At 40.7% G+C, this 23,919-nt stretch overlaps 3 protein-coding genes across 6 annotated transcripts; 2 read left to right on the top strand and 1 right to left on the bottom strand.

Moving 5' to 3' along the window:
* Positions 1-7,053: 7,053 nt before the first annotated feature.
* Positions 7,054-12,928, top strand: LOC149379397 (Pseudouridine synthase family protein). Of its 2 annotated transcripts, none has more exons than XM_089602894.1 (14): positions 7,054-7,429; positions 7,565-7,622; positions 7,899-7,926; positions 8,012-8,061; positions 8,147-8,237; positions 8,386-8,536; positions 8,757-8,844; positions 9,016-9,100; positions 9,274-9,349; positions 9,520-9,587; positions 9,946-10,015; positions 10,442-10,526; positions 10,956-11,049; positions 12,308-12,928. In XM_089602894.1, exons 1-14 carry the CDS (start codon positions 7,321-7,323, stop codon positions 12,380-12,382), a joined length of 1,128 nt encoding a protein of 375 aa, XP_089459020.1. In that variant the 5' UTR covers positions 7,054-7,320; the 3' UTR covers positions 12,383-12,928. The 2 variants fall into 2 exon arrangements, with proteins under 2 accessions (XP_089459020.1, XP_089459021.1); XM_089602895.1 differs by having other exon boundaries at positions 8,012-8,058; positions 12,308-12,927.
* A 64-nt stretch (positions 12,929-12,992) lies between these two features.
* On the bottom strand, positions 12,993-20,670 carry LOC149379398 (Duplicated homeodomain-like superfamily protein). 3 transcript variants are annotated; one of them, XM_089602893.1, is made up of 6 exons: positions 20,293-20,670; positions 19,959-20,208; positions 18,650-19,507; positions 16,762-17,907; positions 14,395-16,143; positions 13,928-14,305 (listed from the first exon to the last, which is right to left on the bottom strand). In XM_089602893.1, the coding sequence occupies exons 2-6, from the start codon at positions 20,125-20,127 to the stop codon at positions 14,193-14,195; spliced, it is 4,035 nt and encodes a 1,344-aa protein (XP_089459019.1). In that variant the 5' UTR covers positions 20,128-20,208; positions 20,293-20,670; the 3' UTR covers positions 13,928-14,192. The 3 variants fall into 3 exon arrangements, with proteins under 3 accessions (XP_089459018.1, XP_089459017.1, XP_089459019.1); XM_089602892.1 differs by having other exon boundaries at positions 12,993-16,140; positions 20,293-20,664; XM_089602891.1 differs by having other exon boundaries at positions 12,993-16,143; positions 20,293-20,661.
* Positions 20,671-22,379: 1,709 nt separating this feature from the next.
* On the top strand, positions 22,380-23,919 carry PDE329 (calcium homeostasis regulator). Its single transcript, XM_089604323.1, has 3 exons — positions 22,380-22,791; positions 22,868-23,032; positions 23,478-23,919. Exons 1-3 carry the CDS (start codon positions 22,462-22,464, stop codon positions 23,790-23,792), a joined length of 810 nt encoding a protein of 269 aa, XP_089460449.1. The 5' UTR covers positions 22,380-22,461; the 3' UTR covers positions 23,793-23,919.

The raw sequence follows: 23,919 nt of genomic DNA on the forward strand, positions 1-23,919 counted from the left end.
GCAGGGGAGACTCTATGTCTTGGACGAACTCAAAGTATCGGATGTTGCTGCCTCTACCGTGGATTTATCTTCTTTTCGGTTGAGTCATTCGTCTTCTGATTTTTATTTATGGCATTCTCGTTTAGGTCATGTTTTCGCGTCTCGTTTAAAGTTTTTAGTATCTACTAGAGTTTTGGGTAATTTGAACTCTCATGATCTTTCTGATTGTAGTGGTTGTAAACTTGCAAAATTTTCCGCTTTACCTTTTCAAAACAGTATTTCATCATCTCTGGCTCCATTTGATCTTGTGCATTCTGATGTGTGGGGACCTTTTCTTGTGTCCACAAAAGGGGGTTCCAGATATTGTTGAGCCGATTTCTCGTCCCAACAATCTATACTAGATTGTTTCGAATTATCTCGTATATTTATTTATATAAGTTGAGGGTCTTAGAATCCGATTATGAAGATTGAACCGAAATCCGAAAGAGATTAATAGGTATTATGAGTAAAAATATAGATAGAGCGAAAGGAAATTCATTTTATTGATTATTGGATGTAACTTACAATAATAGAAAATTCGAACGAGAATGAGCAGGAAATGAAATAATAAACTCATAAATTATATGGCAATCTTTCGAAAAAATATTCAGTCCACTTCAAATGAAGATGGAACGAGCTTTTATAGCTAGCTCGCTGATTCTCCTGCCTCTTCAGATCGATACAAGTGTACGTGCAGAGCCGGTCTTCGATCCTTCAATCTCGCATATATCCTCATCTTTAGGCGATTTGACCGTTTCTTAGGAGACCACCCATTTGGATTAACTGGCGGGACCGTCTAGGAGCATTTATGGGCTCGGTTCGAGTTAGGATTCGATCTTTGATGTAGTATTCCTTGCTATTGTCTTGGGCCGATCTCGCCTTTCACTACTACAAAAACAGTTTTCCGGTGCGGATGACTTTTGGGTGCGACTATTCGCACCTAAAAGTCGCACCAATAAGACTTTCAGGTGCGAATAGTCGGACCCAAAAATCAATTAAGCACTGGGAAATTTTCGCGAAATTTTTTGACGTTGGGTGCGACTAGTCGCACCCAAAAGTGTGGTACCACTATTGGGTGCGACTTAGTCGCACCCAATACTTTATCTAAAGTGATAGGTGCGACTAAGTCGCACCTAAATGATCTAAAATTTTCGGCGGCCAAAACTTCCCCCATTTTTTAGAAAATGGCAATGGGTGCGACTTTGTCGCACCCGAAACCACTGACACAGGTCATTGGGTGCGACTAAGTCGCACCCAAAGGTGTAAGGCTGTATAAATTTTACAGCCGCTCGGGTTTTCATTTTATTCGAGCCAAACCATTTTTAGGTTAAAAAAAAAACACTCTCTCCGATTTGTCTTCTCTCTCACCCCTGTCGCCGCCACCGACCGCCTCCGCCCGCCACCGCTCTCTCTCTCTCTCTTCCACCGCTCTCTCTCTCTCTCTTCGACCGCCACCGCTCTCTCTCTCTTCGACCGCCAACGCTCTCTCTCTCTCTCTTCCCAGCCTCCGACCGCCACCGCTCTCTCTCTCAGCCGCCGACCGCCACCACTTCTCAGCCTCGGACCGCTCCTTCCTCGCGCCAGACTCGATCTGAACCGGCCGGCGTCGCTCTTCCTCGCGCCAGACTCGATCTGAACCGGCGCGACCCGTCGAAGCCTCAGCCAAGAAGTCCGGCCGTGAGTCTCTCAGGTATGTGTGTGTGTGTTCGTTTATGTGTGTTCCCGGCCGTGTGGTGTGTGTTTATGTACCGGTGTATGTTTATGTGTGTGGTGTGTGTTCCCGTGTGCTCTATTGCAGAGAAAAACACTCGGCCCGGCCACGTCCAGGTTGAAGCCTCGCTCTTCCTCGCGCGACCCGTCGAAGTCCGGCCGTGAGTCTCTCAGCCAAGATCAAGTCTATCAGCTCGGCGTGTTTAGGTATGTGTGTGTGTGTTTATGTGTGTGGTGTGTGTTTATGTATGTTGTGTATGTGTGTGGTGTGTGTTTATGTGTGTGGTGTGTTTATGTGTGTCCGGCCGTGAGTCTCTCAGCGAAGAAGTCTCAGTCCGGCCGTGAGTCTCTCGATCAGCCAAGAAGTCGCAGCACCGCCGCTGTCCCGCCAAGCTGTGCTCGAGACCCGCGCGCTTCAACTCCCCATCGCAGCACCGTCGTGCCTCTCGCAGCCTCGCCGTACTTTACAGGTTAGCCTCTCGTAGTCCTTTTAATTGTGTTTTTAATTACTTTAGATTAATTGTAATTAGTATAATTAGTCTAATTGTTAATTAATTAGGTAATTAAATATTCTTTTATACGTATATATGTATTAATAATGTAGTTAGTATGATAAAATTGTTAATTTTGAAATCGAAATTAATTTGATATAATTATAAAAATTGTTAATTATGTAATTGAAATTAATTTGACATAATTGGTAAAATTGTTAATTATGTAATTGAAATTAATTTGATACAATTATAAAAATTGTTAATTATGTAATTGAAATTAATTATTTGATATAATTAGTAAAATTGGTAAAATGTTTTATGTAATTGAAATTAATTTAGTTAGTAATTTTTTAAGTTAATATCATACAATTTAAGTTATTTGTTCAATTGTTAATCATGAAATTGAATTTAGTTGAGTTATTGTATAATTTAGTTTTAGTTTACATATGTTTGATAGATGAGTTGATATTGTTGAATTTTTGTTGTAATCGAGCCACGGAGGTTCGATTTAGGGTTTCGTTGATTATTAAGATAGTTTTGGATGATTTGTATATGATTTTTAAATGAGTTTGCAGGTTTTTGGTTTGTTAGAATTATAGGGGAAATTCTGCCGAAATTTCGGTATAGTTTCCAATCAATTATTCTCAAAACTCTAATTTTTTCAATTCGACTTCAAATAAAATAAAATTCATAATTTCACCTTTATAGTTCTTCGTCCCTTAATTAGTAATAACCCTTAAGCCGCACTATTCGGCATCAGCGCCAACATAAGTAATCGATTTCAGTCGTCTTCGTCCCTTAGCAACAACTATTAATAATTGTTAATTTTCTCTTTCGTTTAGCGAAATCAATGTCCAATCCAAGTAGAGATTGGATCACCGAGAACAATCGGTTGTCCTTGCAGTATAAACTCGGAGTTAATGAATTTATCCGTGCTGTACGAAGATTTCCGAACGATAATTACGAATATCGATGTCCATGCAAGCCTTGCAACAACGTGAGATGGCACGACATTGGGGTTGTAAGGCATCATCTGCTAAACAAAGGGTTTACCCCGGGCTACACAGAATGGTATCATCATGGCGAGGTCGTGCGTTCCGTCGGTCATCTTGAAGAAGTCCCCATCGGAGAAACAGCCCAGAGAGGAGTAGGAGGAATACATGCTGCTGTGGAGGATATAAGAGATCACGAGGATTTCGATGGTGTTACGGAGCCGTCTCCGAGCGATGTGCGTGCGGAGGAGCAAGTGGAAGACTTGTTCGCTGAGTTGGAAGCGGAATTGTACCCTGGATGCAAGGAGTTTTCGTCGTTGTCATTCTTGGTTCAGTTGATGCACCTTAAAGTCACGAACCATTGGACGAACAAGTCGTTCACAGAACTGCTGCAGCTTTTGAGGAAGTCTCATCCAGTCGGTAATCGAATACCGGAGAAGCACTACGAGGCAAAAGCGAAGCTGAAGCGTTTTGGCATGGGATACGAGATGATCGACGCGTGCATTAATGACTGTGTCCTATTCCGAAAACATCTCGCGAACGTCGACGTGTGTCCGATATGTAACGAGAGTAGATGGAAGCCAACTGGTAAGAAGATACCGCAGAAGATATTGCGATATTTTTCCTTGAAAGATCGATTGAAGCGACTGTACGCATCTCGACACACGGCGCTTCATATGGAGTGGCACGAAAGAGATCGCGTCAGGGAAGCTGGCGTTCTACGACATCCTGCTGATGGTACCGCGTGGAAGAATTTGGACGAGAGATACCCAGGTTTTGCTGCAGAGCCTCGGAATGTGCGGCTTGGGCTAACTGCGGATGGATTCAACCCGTTTGGGGATATGAGCCTATCATACAGCATGTGGCCTGTAGTATTTACGGCGTACAACTTGCCGCCTTGGTTGTGCATGAAGAAAGAGTACCTGATGCTAACGCTTCTGATCCCGGGGCCCCATTCACCAGGAAAAGACATGGACGTTTTTTTGCAGCCTGTGGTTGAAGAGTTGAAAGAACTGTGGGAGAATGGAGTCCGCGTTCGTGATGGAGCCAGAGATGAAGTGTTTCGGTTGCGTGCCGCGTTACTTTGGACGATAAACGATTTTCCGGCTAGATCGTATTTATCGGGATGGAGCGGCCAGGGGTATCTCGCTTGCCCTACGTGCAACTTTGACACGCCGTCCCTAAAAGTCAGAAACAGGATCGTCTACTACGACCATCGTCGGTTCTTAAAAAGGCGTCACCGATTGAGGAAAAGCAACGATCACTACAAAGATAAGCACGAGAAACGAAATAAACCCGAGAAGTTGACTTCGCAAGACATACTCGCTCAGTTGGCTGGTGTTTCTTGCACGACTACTGGCAAACATTTATTTTAATTATTTGTCGTACATTATAATAATTATTGTAATCGAACAACAAATGGTTAGTTTTTATTATGATTATAAATATTAATTAATGAATTTTCTAATTAATAAACTATTTAGTTATTTGATTACAATTATAGAATTCATAAAAATAATAAATAAAAAAAATCTTAAAAACAACTATCGGGTGCGACTAATGCGACTGGTCGCACCCAATGACTTGGCGCGAAGGCCATTGGGTGCGACCAGTCGCACCTAATGGTCTTCCCGCGGACTTTTTCGAACATCTTTTCTGACTTATGGGTGCGACGATAGGTGCGACAAAGTCGCACCTAAAGGTATCAATGGGTGCGACTTTTGACCTTTAGGTGCGAAAAAAGTCGCACCCAATGCTGTTTTTTGTACTAGTGTTTGCCTGGGATTTTTAGGCCGAACTGGGCTTTGGGCCGACCTAACGATTGTCTTCATCCCCTTTGGGTTGAACTTGCTTTGGGCTTAGTTGGTCCAACTCGCCTAGTGGAAGGGGGCGATATCCACTCCCACAGATATTATGTCTCATTTATTGATGATTTCACTCGTTACACTTGGATTTATCTTATGAAGCGTCGATTTGATTTTCTGGGAATTTATCGTGACTTTAGAGCTCTTATTAAAACACAACATTTTGCTATCATTAAATGTTTTCGTTGTGATTTGGGAGGTGAATACACTTCTAACGATTTTTCTCAGTTACTTACTTCTGATGAGACCATACGTCAAACCTCATACACCGACACCCCTCAACAAAATGGTGTTGCCGAAAGAAAACACCGTCACCTTGTTGAAAAAGCTCGATCGCTCTTGTTGTCAGCCGAGGTTCCTAGTATTTTATGGGGGGAAGCATTCATACAGCCGCTCATGTCATTAATAGCATCCCGACCTCTCACAACTCAGGTTTGTCTCCTTTTGAAAAACTGTTTGGAACCGCACCTGATTATTCCTCCATGCGTGTCTTTGGTTCCACTTGTTTTGTACTTCGACCTCACGTCTTACTGACAACAAGACGGCTCACCTCTTGAGAGCAATGCTCGCTACTCTCCTTCAGATGGGTCTCCTCTACCTAATCCTAGCCTATATCGTACTGTGGTAGGCAGCTTGGTCTATCTCACGGTTACTCGTCCAGATATTGCGCACGCCGTCCATGTGGTTAGTCAGTTCGTCACTGCTCCTACTACAATTCATTGGGTTGCTATTCTTCGTATCCTCGGGTACCTTCAAGGCACTCAGTTTCAGAGCCTATTGTTTCCTTCTTCATCACCGTTAGAGTTGCGCGCTTACTCGGATGCTGATTGGGTTGGTGATCCTACGGATCGAAAGTCCACCATTGGGTTCTGCATTTTCCTTGGTGATTCACTCATTTCTTGGAAGAGTAAAAAGCAAGATGTTATTTCTCGCTCTTCTACAGAAGCTGAGTATCGTGTCATGGCCTCGACTACTTGTGAGATTGTTTGGTTGCGGTGGTTGCTTGCTGATTTGGGAATTACTATTCGCCATCCTACGCCATTGTATTGTGATAATCAGAGTGCTATCCAGATTGCCCGTAATTCCGTATTTCATGAGCGCACCAAGCACATTGAGATTGATTGTCATGTCACACACCATCATTTACAACTTGGTACGATCACATTGCCTTACGTTCCCTCATCTCTTCAGATTGCCGACCTGTTCACAAAGGCTCACTCCACTTCGCGTTTCTGTTTCTTATCTGACAAACTCTCGATGCTTATTGCTCGAGCATCGTGAGTTTGCGGGGGGATATTAGCGTATTAGTATTATTATTATTGTGTAAGGGTATTTTAGTAATCTTTGTATTTAGGGTTTTTCGGTTATATGACTATATAAGTCCTACCAGACTATTGTATTATTCATTCACTTGTTTATATGCAACACTCCATCATCTCTAAATTATCATCCATAATTAAAATAAAATAAAAAATAAATAAATATGGGAATCCGAGAACCGCGAAATATGATACCGGGAAATCTCGGTACCGTGAAAAATGGTTTCGAGATTTCTCGGTACCATTTTTTACGATTCCGAGAGTCCCATTTTCCGAGTTCCAAATAACGAGCTTTAGTCTCCAGTGGAGGAACTTTGAAGTTTGTATTCCGAAGTACTTGTTGCCATTTTTGGTAGCAAAACAACGTTGTAACAATTATCTTCACCATATAAATATGGGTGCGCTAGATGGAAGTTATCATTTATGACAGACCTAGCAGTTATCCGGGGGGGGGGGGGGGAGGGGAATTGAGGGTGAGAATCGTTTCTGATATTTTTTATTTTACAAATTTATAGTTATTTTGACATGATTTGATATTAAGATTTCATTAATCTTTACTAAGTTTTGTATACGTTTGTGACAAATAAATAAATAAATAATAATGATAAGAGTTCGATTAAATATTTAATTATACTTACAAAAATCATCAATATGGTCATTAAATATCCAACCTAAAGTTTCATACGACGAACATTCAGAAGAGAACAAAGACTTCTCGGTATAATCTTAATCCACGATCCAGATTCAATGATCACCTATCGCGACGCTGTTTACGGCCTTCAGTCCCCGGACTGACCAATGCAAATTAAATTTTTCAAAAAAAAAAGAAATAAATATATTTATCTCCGTACCCAGTTTAGTTGTCGCTTGTAAGTTGCCACAACTTCAGGTTTTGTTTCTTAATGCTCATTTTCGTACGGAAATGTCGAACTCAACTTCTGGAGGTAATAGTGTTGCGAGATTCGGATTGCCATGGCCAGATCTTAATGAAGGCTTGACCTACAACGACGTCGTTCGTCCCTCCGATTCAGGTCTCTCTCCCGTTTCTGCTCTTCTCGCAAGAGAAAGAAAAGCCTTGAAAATCTGATTTTTTTTCCTTCTTTTTTCGATATCTTGTGTATTGGATTTTTATACGTGGCAATTCAGTGCTTTGTGAATATTTACAGATTCGACGCTGATCGCGTTTTACTCAAGGAAGTACAAGAATTCAGCTCCACTACAAGGGTTGGTTTTCTCAAATTCTACTATTGTTCTCTTTTGATTCTCTAAATCGAGCATATTGAAATTTGATTAAATGGTATCAATTTCATTTCAGAAAGCCAATGTAGAGATTTATTTCAAAGTTCAATTCGATGACTATTAACCAGGAAATTGATATTTATCTTTTTTTTTTTTTTTTTAAGAATATTGCTAAGAGAGAAAGGAGTGTTGGACAAGCAACTAACGCTATTATATTCAGTGTGTTCATATTTTTTCCATCTTGGTCTGATTGATGAGCAGTTGGTTGCAGCGAATTGTGAACGGGCAGGTATCATAAAAGGACTGAAAAGCAGAACATTTCTCGGTATTGGAAACGTGGCGTTGCATGATTCCGACAACGATTTAATTTGCAGATAACAGTAGATGGTGGTGTTGTTAGGTGTCCTGACACAATCCTCAGGTTGTCTGTTAATGGACATTAAATTTGACTTGTACAATCCAGGAAATATTATAATTCGTTAACGTTTCTGAGAATTTGTAAATTTTAGGACTAGTTCGAAGCTCGGATATCACAGGCTTCCCTGGAGGGAGCCCGATGCTCCATACATGCTCGAAGTTCTTTATGAAGATGATGATATGGTAACATCCTGAAATCTATATTTTGTAGTTTTAGATTTTTTTTTTTCTTTCTTTCGGCTTTTAATAATTCTATCAGTAGGAAAACATGTTCTATTCTGAAAATGCTTCTTTTTGGTGCCAGTCATGATTTTTCTCTTTCCCGTTTCAGATTGCTCTTAATAAGCCATCTGGACTACAAGTGTTACCTGGAGGTCTTTTTCAGCAACGGACAGTTCTAATGCAGCTCCAATGGCGGGCAACCAAGCAGAGCTCTTCTCAACATAACGCTCCAGTTCACCGGCTTGGAAGGGGTACATCAGGTGATTTGATCAGTTTTTTTTCGCTTGACAAAGAAATTATGTGATTATTATAACCATTGTGAAGCTTTGCTTGTCTGTAGGAGATTATCAATTTTTGTCCTATGATAACATATAATCCGAACAGCTATCGTAATAAAGATATGCTTAGATACTGAAACAATGAGACTAATTTATTTGGCAATTCTTAAGCTTTCTTAACTTGTTTAAAATTTTATTTTAGGGATTTTGCTTTGTGCAAAGACCAAATCTTCCAAAAGTCAACTTGCAGCATATTTTGCTGATGGGACTTCTTGTATTGGAGATCGAAGGTAAAAGAAAGATGTCCGGTATAAAAATATTTATGATGAGATTTGAATTGGCAATTGGTGCTTGATTACCTTAAATCCGACTACTCTTACAAAGCCTGTAGTTTTTAATTGAACTGCTTAGTTTGTTTATTCATTTTGATAACTTTGGCTCCTTAATCTTCAATAAATCAGTCAAACCAGTAAGGAACACAAGGCAACAAGAAAAATTATAAAGGTTTATCGAGCACTCGTAACGGGAATAGTCTGTGATGATAAGGTAAAGTGTTTGGCCCTGAGTAGTGATTATCTACATACTGCCCCTTCTTGTCACAAGCTATTAATGCTATCTCCATTCCTAAGTAGATATTTGATGATCCATAAAGATGGTAAATTTCTTGTGCATGACTCATAATTTGTTTTCTGATTATGATTATGAAAAAAATGCACCAGGTTGTCGTTGACCAGCCAATAGGAATAGTACAGTATCCCGGTGTCGCAAAAGGATTGTATGTCGCTTCTTCCTCAGGTTACTTCCATATATTTATCTCTTTCAATTATTTTCCGTTTCTGTAGCACTTGCTAGTCCATGATTCTGCACTATTATTTTAAAAACCTCGTGTTTGCTTATAAGGATTATATTTGCTCAAATGATGAATCATGCGTACGTTTTCCTTTTTTTTTTTTGTCTCTGTCCAGGAAAACAAGCTCTTAGCAAAATTGAAGTCCTAGAGAGAGATGCAGACAAAAACTGTACGCTGGTTCAGGTGCTCCAGATGATACTTTAATTTTCTAATTACTACGATTTGTTAATGAGATCTGAGAACACTCTGCAGATGCTTCAGTAGAGTAATTCAAGGCATAACAAAGTTTTAAGAACTCCTATAACACCATAATATTGGCAACGAATATAAATTTTAACATAAATGTTGCCATTCCCATGACACTGTACTATAAATGGCGCTAATTCATCATATTGGCTCAGTGTGTAGATTCCTTTAGATAACACAACCTGAGATTTATAATGCTGCTTCAAGATATAGTTTAAATAAGGATTTTTGTGTGTTTTGTTCTTTGGGATACTCATTAGACTCCTAAGCTATTCCTATCGTGTTCCTATGTCAGGTCGAAATTCAGTCGGGCCGACCACATCAAATTCGTATACATCTCTCTTTCATTGGACATCCCCTGAAGGGTAAACTTCACAATCCTATGATGTAGTTCCTTTCAGTTGAAGAGAGGATAAAGTCACATGATAGATGTGTTTTTCATCAAATGTTAGAAACTAATAGACATAAAGGAGTTATGTATTATCTTACTATAATAATAAAAACAAATATGTTTTAGCTAATAGTTGTCATCTGTCTTAGTAAGGTACCTTTGTTGAAATAGAAATGTTCCATTCCAAAACTAAATATTTCTTGTGGAAAACTAATTGAAAAGAAAGGTCTCTTGCAAAAACTAAATATTTTTTGTAGAAAACTAATTGAAAAGAAAGGTCTCTTTCAAAAACAAAAAAAAAATGTGAAAAATTAAAATAATTTTTGCATTGCAGCTCTGGCTTTTTTATATCAGCCTTTTTTTTTCTTTGTTTACAAATCGTCTTTTTCCATTTTGACAGGTGACCCTCTTTACGATGTTGGTGGAATACCGCAGCGTTTTGACTGTGAATCTGTGGATATTGATGACAGTTTTGCACCAGATGGGTATGAGTTTTTAGAACTAAATTTGAGATGAACACAAACGTGCACACATGTAGAATTAGTAGTAATTTTTTCCAATCACTATTGATTGGATTTAGATTGTAAGTTTTCACATATAATTAGATTGGGTGCTGATCCAACTTGTGATCATGTATAGCATATTAAGGTTAGTATATTTCAGAGTGACAGACATCATGTTTCTACGTTACTATCGTAACTCGTAATGTTGGTTGACAAAAATGCTCTGCTTATAAAAGCTTGCATGAAATGTTGGTCCTGGAGGCTCACGGTATCTTTTCAGAAATTTCTCTTCATTATGCATTATTCAAACTCTATAACTTGTTTTCGTAATGTCTGAGTATGGACAAACATAATGGCATTCATTACATAATTTATTTTTCTACCTCAATCTTATGAATCATATATGTGCAGAGGTTTTCTGAGGCCAGCTAAACCCCTTCCTGGAGATTGTGGCTATAGCTTACATGCTCATCAAGTCACTCTGTCTCACCCTACAACTAATGAGGTACGCCTGATAATTTTCTAAACGACAGTGCATGTGACTTGATAAGGATCAGGTATGAAATATTTAATAGAAGATGTTCCGAGTAGGAAAAAGCTAGATATTATATTCAAGAGGAAAAAATATAAAGCAAAGAACAGTACAAGGAAGGCTCCGAGAGGCTCTGCTACTCTTCTTAGATCTCAATCCTCGTTAAGATCTGAAAATACCTGGGACTCTTGGGCCTCAGAAAGTGATCCAACAATCGGGAGCGCTGATGGTCAAAGCTATGAATGTCACCTTCGTGTCAACCCAGGACGGAGCACGTTTAACGAGTCGCTCACAAAGATACTCTGAGGCTCCGTTGAGCCAATCGGGTGGTAAACTTGTGGCGAACAAGGTCGTTCCAAGACAATCGCCATCAATTCTCGCTCCAAAAAGAATTTTAGCTTGGCCTCGTGGTGACAGCATGGCTAAAGTGTGCGATGGGTCGGTGGTGTTGCATTGCGTCTGTATTTTGGGAGCTGATAACGGGCACAAACATCATTATGGGTTTCGGCAATTGAACAGCGTGTCGAGTTCTCATTCCACTGGAAGTTATCCGTCTAAGCTGTGGACCATAATGCACCACCGTTTGCCTATGATAACCGGTGCAGTCCAATGGAGCATGGCTTCAAATTTTGCACGTGTACTTGAGCTGGACTGACTTCTCGTGGTGCATATACGATACGAGCTCGTTGAGGGCCTTCACCATGGTGGCCGAGTGACCAAAGTGGTCGTGCAAGTATCGACGATAAACCAAAATGGCATTGAAAATTACTAGTAAGAACTTACGAAGATCAGCGCCGAAGATGTCATTCATGAGAGCTTGGAAGGTGGTTGGTTCGTTGGCAAGGCTGAGTGGCATCACTAATAACTCATTATGGTCTTCGTGAGTTCGGAAATGTCTTTGCCGCGCATGTGGATTTTATGATATCGTAACTTCAAGTCGAGCCTGAAGGAGATGGTTGGGATGGAAAACATGTCAGATATTGTCGATTTATTCCGCTCTCATCACGAAATAGGGACTAGGGCTAAAACTTCCCCGGTCAGCAGATCCATCGAGATTCAGTTACACGTCTTGGGCCTTGCAGCTTCATGGTCTTGGGTGCAGTCTTTTCTTAGCAATATTGTCAAACCAGTGACTAGTCATTTTTCTGAATTTGTTTAGTAATAATCTGATGAAGTAAAAAAGCGAACATTAAATCCTTGAATGCAGTTCTAATGGCATTGTGACTTATAGGTAATCAGAATCGTGGCACCTCTCCCGCAGAATCTCCGAACAAGCCAAGAAGCTCAAGAGTTTAAAGATTCATAGAAGAAGTCTGTTTCTCCAAAAGCAGCCTTTATTTTTTTCGGGTAATCAAACTTTTGATAGAATTTTGTATTTCATTTTAGAAAAGCTTTAAAGTTTCGTCTAATGTTTAGAAGAATGAATCTATAATTTCCTCTAATTATAAAAAATAATAAATCACAGTTAGACGTGCACGCAAATACCTCATCGATCAATTTTTATTTATGTAGTGTGTATAGGTATACCTGTAGTTCGACGTGAACGAATTTGACCTTCATTTCAATGAGTCGCCATAATCAGTGCCATTTAAATATGATTATGTTAAACTGGGTGATGACGGCTTGACAGCTTTTTTGTTTTCTAGTATGAGGATGAAAGACTACAGAATTTTACACGTTTATAGAAAACAATCGTAGCAAGTTACCAGATCTAGCAAGTGTCGAAATATACATTAATTACCAGATATTGGACACGTCAGTAATGACTTGCTTACTGTACGACTAAGCAGTAGGGGAATTTGTACAAAACCAACCATTTATTTAAGGGAATAAAGCAGGAAGTAGTAATAATAAAAATAAAAAATGGGCAATTCACGTGTTTGCTTTGTAGAATCTAAGCTCTAGGGGAACAGGCGGAGAATAGATCCTCAATCAACGTTAGATTTGGTGCCTCGTCAAATGTGTAAATAACCTAAAATAAACTCTCCCCAACTTTCACAGATTATTGTGTATTTTTTTTTCCCTGGCATCAAATACAACAAATACAAAGTAGCTAGAATATTACAAAGCACCTACGGAGCAGAAACAGAAGATTTTTTTTTTTTTTTTTTTACCAAAAAGACATTGGTCTTCGAGAGAACCATCTATCGCCTATCATCATTTCATTGAAAAAAAAAATTATAAAAAAACACTATAATACACAGCAGCAATCTATTAAAGAATACTTGCTGCTTCAAAAAGAAAGGCCTCCATTTCTTTTCTTTTCCTTGTTCTGGGAAAACCAATCTCAGTACAACATGTGACCTGACTACTATGGCTATGTCCCCCTAGTTCCCTCCTCTCCGCGAGTCTCTGCCGTCTTTGCAAAGTGGAGTTTCAGCGCCGCCACCGGATCTGAAACCCCACCGGTCCCGCCGACCACAATCCCTCCTCTCCCCACCATGTTCACCCCGACAACTCCCCGCCCCGGGTGCTGAAACCCTGCCAAAGCCTCTCTCATATCTACCGTGTATGGTTGTACCTTCCCACCGTTGCCTCGCCGGAAATCGACCAACCCTTCACTCCCGCCGATTTCCCTCGCCGGAAACACGTTGCCTCGATCAGTGGTATGGTCGATTTTCCCACCGGGGGTGGTGAAGTTGGTGAAACCGTTGGGGCACTCTGCGAGTACGATCGCAGAATCCCAGTAAGCATAACTTCTCATATGAACGTTTTCGAGGCCCAGATAGCTACTCGGGTCGAACTTAAAGACAGCTCCGTCTGTGTTGTGGAGGTTGGAAAATTTTAGGTTTGTGGAGGACTTGTTGCTTAACTTGTGGTGGTGGTGGTGAGTGAGGCTTCCTCTTTCTTCTCTTTCTTTCTCGCAATGATTCCCATTTGCCTTCTGCCCCGACGAGGGATTACTCAGTATCTTGCCAAATAGTTTCACGTCACCTCCGCTCCTTCTGCTCGAGTTTTCTGAATCTGACAAACTTCGCGAATGGGCTTTTGAGCGTTCGATCATCGCTTGTTCGATCTTCTGAGACACGAGCGGAAAATCGGCGACTGAACATGGAGGTTTCGAAGTAGTGCTACACTTCTGAAGATAGTAAGCGTGCGATGTAAACGGGTCAGCGCTAGCCCGGTCGGAAGTCAAGAGGCTCGGAGCTACACCGAGATTTCTGCAGCTGACCACTCCGTGCATCTCCTTCTGAACTGGCATTTGGGAAGGGAAGCCCCCGAGAGCTACCTGGGAGGATTCAGCATTGGTTAACAAAGGCAGACCTGTTAGATGCTCTCGAGATTCATCTCTAAAAATAGTAGATACGCGACACCCACCACTGCTAGCCTGAAAATCCACACTGTTCTCTCTCTGTGCTGACACCGAAGCAAGAGATATAGGATGCTTCTGATAGTTCCCGTTCAGACAGAAAGCCAAACTAGAACCATCAGCAGCAAACTGTGAGGCAATTCCTGCTGACTTTGCATCCCATAGAGAGCTACTCTGCCTAGCCGGACTTGCATTTCTCTTTTCATCAACCTCCATTTCGTCAGTAACAGGATTGGCATCTACTGTAGGTACAGGTTTAACAGGCTCTGCACAAGTAGACTGTGATTCCGCACCAACTTCAGTCGTGTCTTTCCTTCCAGAGTCCAAACTGACCAACACAGATTCACTCTCATTCACAAGTACCATCTCCGATTGATCATCGACACCGACCACAACATTGCTGTCACCCTCGGAAACAGCATTAGGCCGACCCCAGCTCTGGGAACCATCAGACTCGTGAGGTTCTGGACCTCCAACGTTTTCTGAATTATGATCTACAGGTTCCTCGCTTTTCAAGGTTGCTCCGATCAATGCAGTTTGTGAAGTGACGGTCTCTGCGGGATCGGATACAGCGTGGTTCATCTTCATAGGCTTCAAAGGCAAGTCATCGTCCATTTTGGAACCAGACTTATCGCTGCAAGCTCCCGAGCCCACTTCTAGAGCACACACATTGTCAGAACCACTTCCACTTCCATTTCCCCCATCCCCCACTGACATTCTCTCACTCCCTGGTTCGGGATGCATCAGATCAAGTCCAAGGCACTTCCTCGCCTTACTAAAGAAAACCTTGCACTGATCCCGGGACCTTGTCCTAACACAGTGAGATATCTTCGAAAAATCCCTGCCATAAGAAGAAACAGCCTGAATGAAGACAGACTTTTCCTCATCTGTCCAATCAGTAGAATCCATTTCTCCACAACTCTCGTCGGAACAGGTCTCATCATCACCATTCTGCATAACATCTGGTGTGAACGGCCGTCGGAATGTGGAACTTTTCTGGCACTTCCAGTCCCGGTAGCTGTCTCCAGGATCAGCCGAGCTCGTGATACAAGAACTCATTGCCTCGGATGACACAGACCCGCAGATACCAGCTAAGACATCTGCAGCAGCTGTTTCTCTTTCATTCCCAACAAAGTCAAAACTGCTCGACCTTTCTGCAATTCCATCATCACCCCATGCTGCTTTTGATTGGCCACACCCTCCCAAAATCAGCCTTCTTGAAGATCCATGGCGGTTTCTCATACTGCTATCTGCTTTAGCAGCGATCGCCGAAGCTGCACCGAGAATATCAAGGGAAGCAGAATTCCTCTCGCGATTCCATCTTTTCCCCAACGTCATCATATAATTGCTGTTGGTACAAGACTTTTCTTGCTTACTTACATCCAGCTTCTTCTTCTTCTCAAAACAATCAGACTTGTGGTTTTTGTAGTAGAAGTCAACACAGTCAGCAGTCGTCTTGTGATCAAGAAAAGAGGCAATCTTTTTAAAATCCTTCCCTATAATGGCGAATTTCTCCATGAAAATCTCTTTCTCCGCAGGTGTCCATGGATTCATAATAGCTCTTGCTTTCTCGACAGCACAAGGATCTTCAACCAATCCATTATCAGAGATAAACCTCGATGCAATCTTCTCTCTCTTGTCCAAGATGAGCGCAGGCATCTTCAAAGTGTCATGATAAAGCTTTGGTTGCGACTCCTCCAGTAGCTTCTTTGTGAAATTAATAACTTCAGTTGTTGGTACCAGACTTATACTTCCTGCTGCGAAATGAATTCAAAAAATTCTGGTAAGAGAGGATATCACAGGCATGTTATGCTTTTTGAAGTCTAACTGGTGCTATACAAATAAGTAACAAACAATTTATTCTGATAAAATAAGAGAATATCACAGGCATGTTATGCTATTTCTAGTCTAACTGGTGACTACACAAAATAAGTAACAAACAATTTATTGATAATTGGGAGCTATATTTCCAATCTTAATGAAATCAGTATGTTAAAAGCTACATGGAATAACAATTATTTTTTTAATCTTTTACATGATAGCGAACGAACATTTCAACCAAGAATATATTTCAGAAGATGCCACATATGATATACTAGAAGAGTATATACATAGGAAGATTGCTTCTTCACAAGACAAAGCAATGGTGGTGTTTTTTATTCAATGAGGACTAGTTTTCCTGCCCAACCCCACCGACGTTCTACAGTTAAATGACACCAATCTTGTTAAATTCTTTCGTTTGCTAATCCCAAAATTTCATTTAAAAAAATGCAATAAAGAACAGATGAAAAACCAAGACAGTTCAGGTCCATACCCTAACTTAACTTCCTAAATGGGAAAAATGGAAATGCAAAAGGAGAAACATCAATGCTTACCAGGTGAAGAAAAGCGCGAACGGATAGAAGATCGATGCTTCTGGTAACCATTGTGCAATGACCGCATGCTCAATTCAAATTTTTTATGAGATTTTGCACGCTGTTTCTTTATAGATAGCAAGCGCATATCTTCTTTCCACAGGTGCTGGAAAACTTTAAACTTCAAGATTATGACTCTCTCCTTGAACTTTAGAAACCGCTTCCTTGCAGCAAAGTTCTCTTTAGTTGACGCATAATGCTGGGAGGATGACGCGTTACCGATGTCAGCAATCTTTGACTTGCATTCACGCCGAGGCAATAACTTATTAAATACTTCATGTGCTTCTTTTGCCAGTTCTTTATTTGACGAAAAAATCACGTCATGTGACATTTCGTTCCCAGGACCCAAAACAGAAGAACTGTTGACTGCAGCAGTTTTTTCTCCCACTTCAGGAGCAGAGACGTCGCTTATTCCCGCTCCAGAACAATGCTTCGAGTCTTGCACTTCCTTGATGGTCAAACAAACATCCCTTGTATCCGCTGTAGCTTGATGTGTCGCATCTGAAGAAACAGGCTTTACAATAGATAACGGCTCAACAAACTTTGATGTAACCGTTCCGGGACTATCGACATCAACATCCTTGTGATTTGCAACAATTTCTTCTTGGCCTCCATTAAAAGCGGGTGATTTCTCCGTAGCTACGTCTCCAGAAGAAAGAATTTGCAGCGGAGGTGGGCGAGAAAGCAAATCCTTAGCATCACCCTGTTCATTGATGGATTTTACATTGTTCACCAGAAGCAAAGAACAGGAGGCCGATGGAGAGCTGCCACCAACGATGGAATTCAACGATTTGAGTTCAGTTTCAAGGAGATCAATCTCTGATTCAGTCGTCTCCAAATTCTTTGAAATGTTGCCCTTCAATATAAGAACTTTATTCAACGCAGTAGCCTTCATATAACTGGAATCCATAGAATTTGAATCACTTGTCCGCAGCAATTCATACAGAACCGCTGCAAAGTTATCCGATGAGTTGGAATCCAAATTCTCTAAATTAAACGAGAGCTCTTCTTCACAATGATTCCGAGATGCAGGACCAGGGGAACCACATAAATTATTAATATCATTATCAATATTTACTGCCTTCCCAAACGATTTCTCCTCCAGACCTGTCACGAGGAGAACACACTCAGAGTGAATAATATTGTCCAAACAGAACCAAAATAAACTCCTTAGAATAAAGCAGATCACAAATCATAGAAATAATATCCGAGATCAGCTTGCAATGTCAATTTACTAAAAGATTTATAAAAAAAAAGGTTAAAGAAAAGTATTAATTCAAAGTAAAACAGAATGTACATTCTTACTTGCACAGTGCTATGCCAAATTTTTTAGCAACATTAAGCACCTAATAATTTGCCAAGCCAACTTTGGGTAAACAAATATTGCATAGATAGTAGAAACACAACATATCAACAATACGGCAACATGTATTGGCAGAATCTGTATTCACTATACAATCTGGGTGCACAAGTCATTTCCTTTCTTATGTTATATATATATATATATATATATATATATAACAGTAGATACATGCAATTGAGACAACAATGTCCCGAGTCATAACAGAACATTGATAAAGTTGAAAATATGGGCCAGCACATAGGTCGTAAACTATTTTAGTATAGAAGTTGGTGAAGTCTAATCGTGTACGCGGAAAACAATTATGTAAATCATTCAGTTACCCTCATTAAAGCTATCAGCCTACTTAGTCTTTACATATGTCTCCCTTCAAACATATTTCACTTCCCATTATACACTAGTAAATCATATAAGAAAAGTAAGATTCTTCATAAAAACTAATAAATAAATAAAACAGCAAGCCACAATAAGTAAAGTCGACAAATGTACCTGGCGAAGAACTGCAGGCAACAGATGATGGAGTTGCAGGGGACCCACAATCCGATGAGCTCATTAGTCTCGGGCTCTTATCAACAGAACTCGGATGGCAATTTTCCACATCCCCAGAAACGTCTTTACTACAACCAGGAACGTCTGGACCATCAACTTTCTTCTTCTCATACTTTGCCAACCCCTCTCCCCATCCGAGGCGCGGCTTCTTCCGCGAGGATGTCTCGTCCGATGCCGCCGTGGAAGACGTCACACAGGCATTAGCGTCTCCCGAGGGAGAACGGATGGGCGTGACATTTTTCGTCTCCGACTCGGCCTTTGGTTCGCTCGGCTCAATAGCCCCAACACCACTCTTCGAGCTACTCAAGTGGCTGAAACCCGAGCCCCGTGACGACAAGCTCCCGGATCGCGTCCACTTGATGGGCTTCCAATCGTTTAAGCCCGTGGCATTCTCGACGTCGCACTTGTGGGCCGGGGCGAACACATTAGAGCCGCTCGTCTTGTCTTGTTGGTCTCTCGGCCGAATTTGATCCCATGTGTTTCCAAACCCACCTCCACCGTTGGAATGAGACGAATACAATTGGACGTCTTCGCGGGCTTTGTGCTCATTGCTAACATCGTGTGCCCTCACAGGCGTGTTCGAAAAGCCACTATTGGTTTCCCAGGCTTGGCCTCTCCATTCTCTTTGGTTATACGGCCCTCTATTATCCCGATTATTATTCCTTCCGTACCTCCCTTCCCCGCGAGAATAAGGACGAAAACTCTCATCTTCCCCGACCTTTTCGCCGGACCGAGAAGATGCGTAACCGTGCTGAGATTCCTCCGGGAAAAAGTGCCACCCACCCTGCTTACCATGACCTTCAGAAAATTTCAAAAAAAAAAAGAGAGAAAATAAAAAATAAAAAATCAAAACAGGTATGTGATAATAAAATCTTACAAAAAAACCATTCTAGAGAAAATAAAATATATTCTCATCACCCTCCACGAACGGGTAACGAATAAAGAAAGCGAGAAAACCCCAGATCTAAATAATTACTTCGCAAAAATCAAAGAAACAAGATAGTAAAAAAGAAAAACCTAGTTTAATCGGAAAACATAAGGCAAAAGATATAAAAAAAAAAAAATTTCCCAGAACCCGGATAAAATTCATACCGAGAATTAACAAAGAACCTTGAAAACATATTGGGAGAAGAGGCCAAAAAAAAAAAAAAAAAAAACCTTTATTCTCCGACCGACCGTGGGATTTTTCAAGAAGACGGAAAGGAAAGGATAGGAAAGGAGTGGAAGGAAATTGGAAAGAGAGACATACCTGCGGTTCTTCGAATATCGGAGGATCCCCAGCGATTGAGGTCCCTTGAGCCGTGATGGGCGGAGTCTCTCCATCTGGCGACGGAGCCTCCGATGGTCTCGGATCTGTCGTGCTTCCTCTCCCTGAAGAACTCCTTCCGATCCCATGGCGGCAATGGTTCCGGCGGCATCAAAACGCCTCTCTATCGCATGGGCAACCACAGCCCAGCCCTACGCCCACAATAAATACTCCGGATCTTATCGGAAACCGCCTGCGCAGAGAACCTCCGAGGGTTTTCAAAAATATTCCGATGAGCGAGTCACGCACAAGCACAGAGAGGGAAAGATCAACAAACCTGACGCCGTAGATTTCCTCGGAATCGGATCGAAGAAGAAGATAAAGAAGGGCAAATAAGTTATTATGATTCCTAGGGTTTGCTTTGGCTATCGCTATATGCTCTTTATCTCTCTCTCTCTCTATTATCTCTTTCTTTCGCTCGCTAATTCCCTACTCTCTGGCGAACAAAGCCCTCTCTCTCTCTTCCTCTCTTTCTCTATCTAAAAAAAATAAATTAAAAATAACAATAGTATTTCGTTTCGTTTCTTTTTTTCTTTTATTTTTTCCTTTTTCAGCTTGGGTTTTTGGGTGGGAAAATTTTGGGTGTGGGGGCGAGAAAGTGAGAACGTGAGCCGATAAGGGACAAAGAGCACCTTGAGAGAGATTGATATCGGATCTCAAATTCCCCGATTTAACTCTATTCCAATGCCCTCTCGCGTCCGCTAATTAAATATTCAAACAATTCTTTTCTATTTATTTACGTCACTCTTTTTTTATTTATTAATTTTGGAGACCAAAAAGCAGAGACAAGATACGTAAAAGAAAAATTCTTTGGCATAGGGAGTGGGGGATCGTTGTAAACCGTGGGATTGGAATATATACGGTAAGATGTATAAATTGCAGTTATTATTGCATGGTCTTGTCCACACAGTAGCACCATTATATAGAAACAACCGAGAAAAAAAGGGCTGAATATTTAGCCCATTTGGCTAAACTCTGTCTGGCCTGTTATTAGCTTTGGGCTGGGTCAGTTTGGGTATTCTAAAATATTAAGCCGGAATTTCCAGTTACCAAACTAAAACTTCCCAAGAACCTATTTAAAAAAAAAAAAATTGAAATGGTAAACTACCTCTATGCTAAAAGTTTATAATGAATAATATTTTTTTTTCCTTTTCAAAGTTAACATTTTAACAATTGTAGAAAGTCAAATAATATTGGTATGTAATTGCTAGCACTCACATAATTGATATAGCTAGTTGGTTATGTTTCTCATCAAATTTGTATGATTTAACATTTTTCCCTCATACGTATAGCTCGTATTAAAATATTTACTGCGAGCCAAAAAAAATATTAGAACACTTACTTTATAATAATTTATTAAAGCACATCAAAATCACCAAACAAATTTATTATTCTTATAAAATACGAATTTGATTTTCACTAAACGGTCAACGGAAATGAAAGGGGCCAAAACTGTTAGTAGGAGAGGCCCACGAGAAATTTTGTTTCGATGGACTTCTAAATTGGTATCAATAGAAGACCTAAGAATATAGTGGTATTTGCATCTTATGTCACAAATTGGCAATCCAATTGCAAATAAGTCACACCTAAAAATTTTATAAAGTTTTAAAGGAAAATGAAGTGATTTTTAATGAGGTATTGTAAAAATTCAGAAGACATGGAGTAACTAATAAAAAGATTAAATGATGAGAGGAAGTAATTTGAAATTTGCACATGTGACACGAATGTAAATATGTGACACAAATGCAATTTTGACAGCTTTGTGACACAAATGCAAAAATCCGACGAATTTGTGACATTGACGCAAATTCCCTAAGAATATACGATGGTACAACTCGAAAGTCCTATCTTTTGAATTTTTTTGCTTTCTATATTTTGATTTTTATTAATAAAAAATTAAAAATTATACTGTTGGACTCATATTGAATCTTTATCAATTTTTTTAAGCGGAAATTTCTAATTTTTAAATCGAAAATTTATGTTCCGCGGGTGTAACTTCTAGTCCTTAAGGTGGGAACTTTCATTAAGCATTGGAAGTCGCGATCAACAAAAAATGGAAAGGGCAGTTTCGAGTTTCGACCTAATGCCCAGATTCAAGTTGATCCTATACTTGTGTGAGGCATTAGGCATAATAGCAAGTGCTTATAAGATGTAACAAGGTGGACTTTATGACCTATTTTACTCTATAGGTGTCCAGTTAAAAAATAGAAAAATATTCGTGTATAATATCATATGACGCATTTCACTCATAAACGCGAGAAATTAAAAAAGTAAAAAGGTGGACTTTTAAGTTAAAGTTTTAACTACGATTGTAGCCGTAGCACAAAAAAGCATGTTTCCTCAAGAGGATAACGTACATAAACGAGAGGCCAGAATTACATAAATACATACATCATAATCTGACTCTCACTTTCCTCTTTTCTTTTTTTTCTTCCCGAATTCCGCCATGGTGGTCGTCACGACAGCCACTCCGTCGTGGTCTCTGCAAATCTCGACCAGAAACCCGTTCCTGAGGCGGCGGCAGATCTGGAGGCGGTCAGAATCAGTGGCAGTGGTGGTGAGAGCGTACATGGAGAATTCGAACTCGCTCTCGAGCTTCGCCAGCAAAGTCATCGGAGCACTGCCGGTTCTCGGCCTCCTCGTCAGGATCGCCAGCGACGAGGGCGGCGTCGGCGGCGACATCATCGACTTCGCCGAGTTCCGCCGCCGCGTCGGCAAGAAGTGCACTCCCTTCGAATCCAGAGCCTTCTACGACTTCCAGACCAGGCACGGCCGGGTAATTGAGACCTAGATCTGTATCTGTACACACAGCTCGAGATTCACTCGCTAATGGTCGGTGGTTGTGTGGTTAGGCCGGAGATCCGTTGTATCCGCTGATGTGTTGCTGGCTGGCGGCGGTCGGAGCGGGGCTTCTGAAATCGGAGGAGATCTTGGAAGGCGCTGCCAGGCTCAGGATCTCCAACGACATCGAGTTCGAGGAAGAGACTTTCCTTGCCACCATGAATGAGGCCAGAGAGGTACATCTTTTCTTTTTCTTTTCTTTTTATTTATTTATTAACCATTTCCAAAAATAAATAAAATTAACATTCTTGTTCTTCTTGAGCTGCACGTGCAGAATGTTTGAAAAATTAGTCAGATTAGATTATCCAGATGATCAACAGCCTTTTCCGATCCATCCTCTTTAACCATTTTCAAATAAATAAAATAAATAAACTAGGCAACAATTTCCTTGGGAAACCAACATTTGAGCTGAATGTGCAGTGTTGCAGAGATTATCATGATCAGATTAACATTATGCCTGTGTTTAAACGAGTATTTTTTTTTTTTTAACAAAATTGTTTGTTTCTGTGTACGGGGAGCAGAAGAATTGTGTTTATTGACAGTATCAAATGTCCTTTATATGGTTTATCATAAAGTTGGTGCTTTATTAGTTTTTCATCGAGCGTCATTTCCGATGTTTAGAAACGATCGAGGTCAAAAGGCGAAGCGACAACGATTCCGATGGAGGCTCGGGTTGAGAAAGCAGTAGAAGCGATCTACGTTTGTTGCTTTGGGACAGAGCCTATCGAAGAAGAAGACGAGAGGCTTCTGAACATCATGCTCCGCACAGTTTTTCCGGGAGTTGACAAGGCTGAGATCAGCAGGATTGTCAAGGATAGGGCAACCAAGGTCTCTGAAGGCGAAACTGGCATTCCTCAGCCAAAGGTTTTGTCCAAAGAAGCAGTTGAAATGCAAATGAAGGACCTCCAATTTCTCAAGCAACAAACGGATAACTAACATCATGTAAGTAATTTTTTTGTTTCTGTTTCGGGTGAGCTAACGAACGAGAACTCTTCATTTGCGTGGGTGAATTGCTCGACTTCGTAGGGGAAAGGCAAATCTAATACAACAAATGTTAAATGCA

This window comes from Urtica dioica, chromosome 12 (assembly GCF_054948205.1).
Source record: "Urtica dioica subsp. dioica isolate 48M chromosome 12, U.dioica_male_clone48M_v1_H2, whole genome shotgun sequence".
Taxonomy (NCBI): Eukaryota; Viridiplantae; Streptophyta; class Magnoliopsida; order Rosales; family Urticaceae; genus Urtica; species Urtica dioica.